General features: G+C 42.8%; 1 protein-coding gene across 1 annotated transcript in view; it reads right to left on the bottom strand.

Annotated features, from left to right (window-relative positions):
- The window catches only part of GPATCH11 (G-patch domain containing 11), a 63,657-nt gene that overhangs the window by 35,784 nt on the left and 16,108 nt on the right, over positions 1–11,765 (bottom strand). The window contains exon 3 of the mRNA XM_075338143.1: positions 3,926–3,967. Coding sequence (XP_075194258.1) covers positions 3,926–3,967 — 42 coding nt within the window. The remainder of the gene's footprint in view (positions 1–3,925; positions 3,968–11,765) is intronic.

Here is an 11,765-nt window from a genome sequence, read left to right as displayed (position 1 = left end):
GGGAGCCAGCTAGCCGAGGGAAGTAACGCCCTTGCGACTAGTCCCTGGCCTCATTAGCATATAATAAACGATCTTTAGAAATACTTTTTCTACAGATCCTTTTATCTACTAGATACAGGGACAGTTAGACAGGGATTACTAATATGCACCCAGAACTGCTCGTGGTTCTGAGTACATACAGGACCTGGACAGGTTCCATTTAGGGTGGCTGCACATCTCTGTTAAAATGAAGAAGACTTAAGAGTGCCCATTTGAAAGTGGTCACTTGAACATTTCAAATAATGAAAACCATCCCGTAGTTTGAAAAACAAAGGTCAATTCATCAGGAATGGGAAAACGCCTGTTCGCCCTATGCCAATTTTGACAAAGTACATGGTGCTGGATTCACTAAGCACAACGCTTATTGGATTTTACGCCTCTAGTAAGTGGCATGCTCTTCGTTCAGTGCTCCAGAAATGTTACTCAAGTCCAGTAACTGGAGTAGCATTTCTGGCATAGAAAATACTAGCAGATTGGATTAATTCAATAGAGGACATAGCCATGCCCTCGTACCGCCTCCTCCCATTTTGGCATAGCTGATCCAATGGCGTGAAAATGCCATAATTTGCAACATTTTTTGTGTAACTGAGTAAAAGATTTGACGAATCGGCCCTCCCAGTTAACAATGGAAATAATTTAGCCACATTTCCAATTACATCATAGTACTATGTTATGAATATATGAAATGCAAAACCTCAACTCTGATTTTGTATTTTGATTTGCAGTTTATCTAGTACCATTAGGTACATGCACTAGAGACAGAAAATGTACTTTAAGTGGGTAAGATTGAAGTGAAATCCCTCCTCATCAAAGCATGCCCTATATTAAATGATTATTACTTCACATAAAGTTCAAAATATGGCAAAAATTGCCCACAATAAAATAATTTCAGCTATTTGAGGTTGTTTATCTCTAATAACTGTTCAAACTTTAAGCCTTAAGAAATATCACAAAATAAACCACTAAAAGCAAAGTTTTCAGATGGAAAAATAAAGTAATGTACATTTTAATGCCATCATAAACTTGCTCATTTTCACCATTTTGCAGCAGAGCCGGTTTTCCCCTTCCTGACCAGGCCACGTTTACTATTCTGACCAGGGTCGCCTTAAGAGTTAATAACTCTCGAATGCCTCAACAGATCCCGGGGATTCTCAGACTGTTTTTTCATGACAATAGCAAGAAGACAGGATGGGACTCAGCACCAATTCCAGGATAGCAAAAATATAAATCCAACGAAAAATATATAAAAATGTAGAAACTTTATTCAATGATTAAAAATCCAAGAAAACATCATCGGTTCCATGAAAACATCATGGCTTGACGCGTTTCGGACAGTTGGAATATGGATAAGTCCTTAATCATAAGCATGTTTTTTCATGACACATTATACTTCATGTTAGTGGTAAATTTTGACAAATGTGATTGGCGTTTATTTATGAATAGGGCTGGTCGAACTGGCAGAAAACCAAGACCGGCGGGTCCCTGCTGAATTAAAAAAAAAACCAAAAACCAGATCCGGTCCGGAATCTGGTAGCCATATAAGTCTATGGGAACCAGAGTCCGGAGATTAAAAATGTTGGTAGAAGGGGATAGGGGGGTAGGAGAGTGCGGGGTGTACTCACCGAAGATTCGTCATGACGGCAAGCTACCGCCAGGTCACGCTTTCCCTTCCGAAGCAGACAATTAAGCCTCATTGAATATTCACTGCTTTCCCTGCCCAGTGGTGTGTGTCATTGGTTGCAGTTAGACACGCCCCCACCCTGAGTGGCAGCATGTCAGCTGACTGCAACCAATCACAGGCGCCAGGACGGCCGGTGGGCGGAGAAAGCAGTGCAGCTGTCTGCGGGTGAGTATCGTGGTATAAAAATAAATTAATAAATAAAATATTTGGTGCAGGGTCCCCCGTATTCTGATGCCAGCACAGATAAAGCCCACGGCTGCAGCCCCCAGCTGTCGGACTTTATCATGGCTGTGCATCAGAATAATAACGGACTCACACACTTGTGCGAGTCTCGCAGCACATCACCCAGCGTGCACCTGCATAGAGATACATGCAGCCGACCCTCTCCTGTCAGGAGAGCGTGCAGCCGTGCTGGGTGATGTGATGCGTGACTCGTGCAAGTGTGACTCCGGCCTAAGAGGAACCGTATGTGCGTGTATTTAAATAAATAATTTTAAAACAAAAAAAAAAATGAAGTGCGGTCACCCAATTTTCATACCCACCAGAATTTATCCACAAGCCATCTGATATGAGACATACAGGTAGGACTTTTCAGCATTCTATAACCTGTATGCCCATATTAACCCCTTCACGACCGGCTGATTTTTCGCTTTCCGTTTTTTTTTCGCATTTCTTTTTCTGAGACGTAACATTTTTATTTTTCAGTCAATATTGTCATGTGAGGGCTCATTTTTTGCGGAACGAGCTGTACTTTTAAATGAAACCATCAATTTTACCATATAGTGTACTAGAAAACGGCAAAAAAATTCCAAATGCAGAAAAATTGCAAAAAAAGTGCGATAGCACTATGGTTTTTGAGATATTTTATTCACTGTGTTCACTATATGGTAAAACTGATGTGTGGGTGTGATGCCTCAGGTCAGTGCGAGTTCGTAGACACCAAACATGTATAGGTTTACTTTTATATAACGGTACCATTTTTGCGCAGATGCTACGTTTTGATCGCCTCTTATTGCATTTTGCGCAAAAGTTGTGGCGACAAAAAAAAACATCGTTTTGGCGTTTGGAATTTTTTTGCCACTACGCCGTATACTGATAAGATTAATTGATTTTATATTTTGATAGATTGGGCGTTTCTGAACGCGGCGATACCAAATGTGTGTATATTTTTTATTTTTTTAACCCTTTAATTTTCAATGGGGCGAATGGGGGGTGATTTGAACTTTTAGGTTTTTTTGTTTTTTTTTAATTTTTTAAAACTTTTTTTTAACTTTTTTTTTTTTTTAATTTTACTAGTCCCCCTAGGGGGCTATTGCGATCAGCAATCCGATCGCTCTGCAGTATCTGCTGATCACAGCTACAAGGCTGTAAACAGCAGATACGCTCTCTTTCTCTTCTGCTGTGCCGCTGGCACAGCGAAAGTGAAAGCAAGTCAGGTGTAGTACAGGAGTCATCACATGACCCTGTGCTACCATGACAACTATCGGAAGTCACGTGATCGCGTCACGTGACTTCCGGTATCGGGCGGTAAGTAAATGTTTACCGCGATCGCGCTTATAATGGCGCTGTCACATATTGACAGCGCCATATAAGGGGTTAAACGGCACGAGCAGATAACGATTCTGCTCGTGCCTAGCAGGCACACATCTCAGCTGTGAAAATCAGCTGAGATGTGCGCCGATCGCAGCATGATGCTGCCGGCAGACCGTGGGCAGTAACATTATGACCGCAAGGACGTAATTTTACGGCCCGCGGTCGTTAAGGGGTTAATACTTTTGATACATCAAAACGTGGTGACAAATTCCATTAAAGGAAACGCTAAGACAAACAAACATAACACACTATACCCATGTATTGCCATGTGCTAGTTTTGCAGTAACAGACATGCAAAATGTTTCCAGTCTTAAAGAAAATGCTGTAATTGTAATTAAAAAAGCTATAGTTTTGCAAAAAAACACAGCAATGCTGACACTTGTGAAGACCCCGTAAAATGGACTCACCCCAAATTAAGCATATTTACAAATTTTACTTCACAATTTTATACAAATCGTCCACATATTGTTAGATCTCATTCTTGGCCAGGAAAATGCTATGAACCAAGAATCTCTTCATCAAAAAAAAAAAAAGTGAAAGCATTAGGTGCATGTATTCCAAAATTAAATAGAGCAAGTACAACTGGAGAAGAATAGGAGGGATGATAATTACCTGTTTTAATATGAAGTGGAATTGGTTCAACAATACCGTCACCTGCACAAAAATGGAGAAAATATAGAGTTATTGGAACTATTCCGTAATTGTTTTAAATAAAATCTCCCTACAATCAGCCAAAGCAGGAGCCTAGTATTGCCTCATGATAAGGTTGGTTTCAAGGAGGCGTGATCCTGAAGAAGACATCCACAGATAAATGCTGAATATCACACCCCCTTGGATAACAAGAATAGATCAAACACAATGCAAAAAGGGAAGAGGGGGCAATATATATCAGGAACGGAGAGATGCAGCAAGAAAAACAGAAATGGAAAAAAATATATTATTTTAAACCAGATAAATAAATGTAATGTTTACATTACACATAGAGTACGGCAAAAAGTAATTTATAAAATACCAGGTATAGCTTTTGTAAAGGATACAGGATTAAAACGGTTGCCCAGCACAAGACAACTGATGAGCTATCCTTTGGAAAGGTAATGATTGCTGGGGGGTCCGACACCCAGTGCCCCCACAGGTCAGCTAAGGCTGCTTTCACACATCCGTTTTTTCCTGTGCGGCACAATCCGGCGCTTTGCAGAAAAAACGCAACCGTTTTTTTTTTTGTCGCCAGTTGCGGTTTTTTTGCATAGACTTACATTAGTGCCAGATTGTGCCGCATGGGCTTGCATTCCGTCCTTTTTTTGCCGCATGCGGCAGATTTAGCCGAAGCAGCGGCCGGATGGAACGTTGTCTGGTACGTTTTTTTGTCTGGCAAAAAAAACAAAAACGCATCGCGCCGCATCCATCCAATGCGGTGCGATTTGCAATGCATGCCTATGGACACCGCATGCGTCAAAAAACGCATCCGGCCGCCGCATACGGTTTTTTCCACTGCGCATGCTCGGTAGCCTGCCGCAAGCGGCAAAAAGCGGACGGGCCGCATGTAAAAAACGTATGCAAAGGATGAGGTATTGTCGCCGCATCCGTTGCATAGGTTTTAGAGCCGGATTGGCCGGCTCTGCTAAAACCGGAGGTGTGAAAGCAGCCTTAATTCTTCCTTGGCAACAACCATATGTAAGCAATAGGATGTGGACAGTACATGGACGGTGGCCACAGTTGCACTTTATCTCCCATTCACTATAGATGGGACTCATCAATTAGTGACCTTCAGATAGCTCATCAATTGTTTAGTCCTTTATTTCTTGACAATACATGGTTCTGTATAACAATGAAATATCAGGAGACCGCACACTGGAGACCAGAGAAAATCCACATTCCACACTTTCCGGAGATCCAAATTTATAGATGGAGAAATACGCAGGACAGGCTGTTCATCCAGGTACTGGTCTGTCTTACCGGTGAAATATCTTGGCGGCCTCTATTCTTATTTTACATTTTGCTAGGTGGACAGTAGCGCAGCGCCTTCTCCATACTAATTACACAGCAATTTTTATTTGCCTCTTTGTGGAATGGATTGCACATTGTCTGTTGGAACTGCAAAGCACCCATTTATCTGTCTTTATATAAATGGACATAAAGTAAAAAATATTGTAGCCCCTCAGCAATAAATAATAGCTATAATGCACTGAGGACCGCCGCAGTGATCAATAGAAAGCATCAAGAACATAAATAACACTTGCTCAGCTTAACCTTAACAACAGTAACTGCTGCGTTCAGTGCCCAGAAAGCCCCAAAGAAAAGCTACAGAAAGGGCAAAATGGGAAAAGTAGGATGTTTACTGCTCGAGAAAACGGAGCAGTGCCAGGCGGGTGACAGATTGGCAGCGCATACAGACTATAATAGAGCAATAAAATGTTACAGTAACTTCAGCTTTTCCCCTTCTTCGTTCTTAAAAACTTTATATGAACTATTGTACAACCAGAATCGGGACTTCACAGGGCTGCCCTCGCTTTACAGCTCTAGAACAAACACTCCTGTGTTATAGGTGGCCAGCAATAACGTTTATAAGTCATCTTCAGAGCACAGATTTGTCTGGCTACTAACCTTTATGCCAGTGTACAAACACTATGTATTAGGACATGCCATGGCCAAAAGTATGTGGACACCTGAACATCCCAATCACATTAGCTTCTAATATATGGAAGGCGGGGGGGATCCTAGTGTCGGGAAGCATTGTGTGGGAATACAAGTATTAGGGACCCTTATGAAAGATGCTAGTGTTGGGGACCTTGCGAGGGGGATAATACACAGTGATGTCACCGTACAGGGGTAATGCACACAGTGATGTCACCGTACAGGGATAATACACAGTGATATCACCGTACAAGGATAATACACAGTGATGTCACCGTACAGGGATAACGCACACAGTGATGTCACAGTACAGGGATAACACACACAGTGATGTCACATTGCAGGTATAACGCACACAGTGATGTCACAGTACAGGGATAATACACACAGTGATGTCACCGTACAGGGATAATACACAGTGATATCACCGTACAGGGATAATACACAGTGATGTCACCGTACAGGGATAACGCACACAGTGATGTCACAGTACAGGGATAATACACACAGTGATGTCACAGTACAGGGATAATACACACAGTGATGTCACAGTACAGGGATAAGACACACAGTGATGTCACAGTACAGGGATAAGACACATAGTGATGTCACAGTACAGGGATAAGACACACAGTGATGTCACAGTACAGGGATAACACACACAGTGATGTCACAGTACAGGGATAATACACACAGTGATGTCACAGTACAGGGATAATACACACAGTGATGTCACAGTACAGGGATAAGACACACAGTGATGTCACAGTACAGGGATAAGACACATAGTGATGTCACAGTACAGGGATAATACACACAGTGATGTCACAGTACAGGGATAATACACACAGTGATGTCACAGTACAGGGATAAGACACACAGTGATGTCACAGTACAGGGATAAGACACATAGTGATGTCACAGTACAGGGATAAGACAGACAGTGATGTCACAGTACAGGGATAACACACACAGTGATGTCACAGTACAGGGATAATACACACAGTGATGTCACAGTACAGGGATAATACACACAGTGATGTCACAGTACAGGGATAATACACACAGTGATGTCACAGTACAGGGATAAGACACACAGTGATCTCACAGTACAGGGATAATACACAGTGATGTCACCGTACAGGGATAATACACACAGTGATGTCACCGTACAGGGATAATACACAGTGATATCACCGAACAGGGATAATACACAGTGATGTCACCGTACAGGGATAATACACAGTGATGTCACCGTACAGGGATAACGCACACAGTGATGTCACAGTACAGGGATAACACACACAGTGATGTCACAGTACAGGGATAATACACACAGTGATGTCACAGTACAGGGATAATACACACAGTGATGTCACAGTACAGGGATAAGACACACAGTGATGTCACAGTACAGGGATAAGACACATAGTGATGTCACAGTACAGGGATAATACACACAGTGATGTCACAGTACAGGGATAATACACACAGCGATGTCACAGTACAGGGATAAGACACACAGTGATGTCACAGTACAGGGATAAGACACATAGTGATGTCACAGTACAGGGATAAGACAGACAGTGATGTCACAGTACAGGGATAACACACACAGTGATGTCACAGTACAGGGATAATACACACAGTGATGTCACAGTACAGGGATAATACACACAGTGATCTCACAGTACAGGGATAATACACACAGTGATGTCACAGTACAGGGATAAGACAGACAGTGATGTCACAGTACAGGGATAACACACACAGTGATGTCACAGTACAGGGATAATACACACAGTGATGTCACCGTACAGGGATAATACACAGTGATATCACCGTACAGGGATAATACACAGTGATGTCACCGTACAGGGATAACGCACACAGTGATGTCACAGTACAGGGATAATACACACAGTGATGTCACAGTACAGGGATAATACACACAGTGATGTCACAGTACAGGGATAAGACACACAGTGATGTCACAGTACAGGGATAAGACACATAGTGATGTCACAGTACAGGGATAAGACACACAGTGATGTCACAGTACAGGGATAACACACACAGTGATGTCACAGTACAGGGATAATACACACAGTGATGTCACAGTACAGGGATAATACACACAGTGATGTCACAGTACAGGGATAAGACACACAGTGATGTCACAGTACAGGGATAAGACACATAGTGATGTCACAGTACAGGGATAATACACACAGTGATGTCACAGTACAGGGATAATACACACAGTGATGTCACAGTACAGGGATAAGACACACAGTGATGTCACAGTACAGGGATAAGACACATAGTGATGTCACAGTACAGGGATAAGACAGACAGTGATGTCACAGTACAGGGATAACACACACAGTGATGTCACAGTACAGGGATAATACACACAGTGATGTCACAGTACAGGGATAATACACACAGTGATGTCACAGTACAGGGATAAGACACACAGTGATCTCACAGTACAGGGATAATACACAGTGATGTCACCGTACAGGGATAATACACACAGTGATGTCACCGTACAGGGATAATACACAGTGATATCACCGAACAGGGATAATACACAGTGATGTCACTGTACAGGGATAATACACAGTGATGTCACCGTACAGGGATAACGCACACAGTGATGTCACAGTACAGGGATAACACACACAGTGATGTCACAGTACAGGGATAATACACACAGTGATGTCACAGTACAGGGATAATACACACAGTGATGTCACAGTACAGGGATAAGACACACAGTGATGTCACAGTACAGGGATAAGACACATAGTGATGTCACAGTACAGGGATAATACACACAGTGATGTCACAGTACAGGGATAATACACACAGCGATGTCACAGTACAGGGATAAGACACACAGTGATGTCACAGTACAGGGATAAGACACATAGTGATGTCACAGTACAGGGATAAGACAGACAGTGATGTCACAGTACAGGGATAACACACACAGTGATGTCACAGTACAGGGATAATACACACAGTGATGTCACAGTACAGGGATAATACACACAGTGATGTCACAGTACAGGGATAAGACACACAGTGATCTCACAGTACAGGGATAATACACACAGTGATGTCACAGTACAGGGATAAGACACACAGTGATGTCACAGTACAGGGATAATACACACAGTGATCTCACAGTACAGGGATAAGACACATAGTGATGTCACAGTACAGGGATAAGACAGACAGTGATGTCACAGTACAGGGATAACACACACAGTGATGTCACAGTACAGGGATAATACACACAGTGATGTCACAGTACAGGGATAATACACACAGTGATGTCACAGTACAGGGATAAGACACACAGTGATGTCACAGTACAGGGATAAGACACACAGTGATCTCACAGTACAGGGATAATACACACAGTGATGTCACAGTACAGGGATAAGACACACAGTGATGTCACAGTATGAGAACTGTGGAACCACTTTGTTGTCACAAAAACAAAGCAAAAAAAAAGCTCCGGCTTCAGTAGTGGTTTTTACTTGGGGGGTGGGGGGGGGTGAAACCTTCATTCTCTGCTTTGGCTCCCCTAATGTACCAACAGGGATAGATCCTTCAGCAACTGTCCCTCGGATAGGAAACTAGGCTGAAATGGTGGGGAGCAGGCAGGAACGTCAGGTGACCTTCTGGCTTGCGGGAAGCAGAGAGTGTGTATCTGCCTTGTTCCACTTTGCCTTCATGGAGGAGCACAGAACAGTCTGATTATTGATCACTGCTTTTCCTCCTCAAATTAGGGCTAAGCAGAGAGGCTGCATCATAAGCATAGTGAGGAGAATATAAGAACCTAAAATAATAAAAGCAGAGAAGCAAGGAGGTCTGCTTCCTTCAGACACAAGGCTAAAACTGATTTACTCAGAGCCTGCAGAAGGGATAAAGCTGACAGCAGAACCACTTAGTGACCGCCTACTAGTGGCATCCCCTATACCCATTGTTTGTGTGACTATTTTAATTAGGGGTATCAAACTACAGGGGACTGAATACAAATACACACCATCATTTTCAGATTCATATTTTTAAAATATTTAGATATCATTTCATTTATTCTTCACAAATACTTTCTATTCCGTGTTGGTATATCCAATAAAATCCTAATAAAAAGGGAACCTATAACCAGGTTTTTCCCTTATAATCAAGACCATAAATCATATAGTGTATAGTAAAGAGGATCAAACTACGGTATATTAGACCAAAGAAAAGTCTCTAAAACATCACATTTATTATATCCATTAAAAATAGTTTATCCCAAATATGAACACTAGGGCCATACCCAATTGTGAAGTCACTGACGAATGTCGTCACGTGCATAAAACAGGTGAGGTCCTGAATAGGGCAGTGGGCAATATAGGCGTGCGATTGTGTGGCTCCTATTTAGGCGGTCAAATATATACAAGCTATCACGACATTCAGGATAAGGGGCCTAATATTCCCTAATGTTGCTCCCTTCCTAACAACGGAGGTTAGATTCACCTTAATGTTTTGGGTGCCCCCGTTCCTCGGCGGCTAGCCCTATTTGCCCCTGTCACTATCACATAACCTACACCACCACCAGGGGCAGTGTGCTGGAGTGATTATACAGCCACATGTCATAGATCATAATTCAAGGTTAGACCCTGATCCCATGTAAAGAATATCAATCCCCAATTGCACAGAATGCTATCTGGCTATGATAAATGGGGGATACGTGAGGTTAGGGTCCTAATCTACATTTAATTGATAGGCCTGAGAGTCCCAGTACTTATCTGCCAGGACTGATGTTGAGTTGTCTTTGCACCTGCGTATTACAGGACCGCAATGCCAACCTTTGTGGATGACGGACATGTCATCCACACTAGGCTCAGAAGAAGGAGGTCAGCAATCGCCGCAGAGAGGAGGAACCGGACCCACGAGCAGCAATGCTCATTAGCCCCAGCCGCCCCAAGTATTATAAAGGTGTTCTTTAAGTTATACAGAGTGGCCTGGGCTCTTATATACAGATTTCTGGAATGCTGTATATAAGAGCTCACTGCTGATGGCCGCAGCTTATAGGGAAAAAACCCGGTGACAGGTTCCCTTTAAGTTTGTGGGTGTACCGTGAAAAAATGAGGAAAATTTCCCAGGGTATGAAAATGTTTTCACAGCAATAAGGGCAGAGCTTAGTAGGAAAGTACTGTAATGTGCAGGCATGAGAAAAAGTGAAAGAACGCCCGAGCATGTGCACTACAGTACTTTGAGCTGCCCTCAGTAGGGTGGATAAAAGTGCGCCTGCGCAGGAGCGCAACGGAGGCCTCTCTGTGAATGACGCAGAATGCATAATGCAAACAGGGCTGGGCATGCCTGCCTCCAGAGATTCGCTTTTGGGCCTAAATTCAGTAACTGGATTCATATGTTGTATAGGTCCCCGACAGCCAGGATACTAGTCAATGGTGCTATGTCTACACCCTTCGCATTGAATCGGGGCACAAGACAGGGATGCCCTCTGTCTCCAGCATTGTTTGCACTAGTTATTGAAGCTTTGGCAATTAGAATCCGCTCTCATCCACAGATCACTGGAATCACTATAGCCGACCGAACAGATCAAATAGGATTGTATGCGGATGACATGGTTGTCTTCTTAGATCGAGTGCAAGAGACTCTACCGGTGGTTATAGATACTATAGATACATTTGGGGAGTTTTCGGGACTACGCATCAACTGGGATAAGTCGGCTTTGATGCCATTAATGCATGGGTCTGGAATTTCAATGGAGGGTAGGTCACCTTTGCAAGTGGTA

The sequence above is a fragment of the Anomaloglossus baeobatrachus genome, chromosome 3, assembly GCF_048569485.1.
Source record: "Anomaloglossus baeobatrachus isolate aAnoBae1 chromosome 3, aAnoBae1.hap1, whole genome shotgun sequence".
Taxonomy (NCBI): domain Eukaryota; kingdom Metazoa; phylum Chordata; class Amphibia; order Anura; family Aromobatidae; genus Anomaloglossus; species Anomaloglossus baeobatrachus.
The sequence above is the reverse complement of the archived record's forward strand: the minus strand, read 5'-3'. Positions and strand labels throughout refer to the sequence as shown.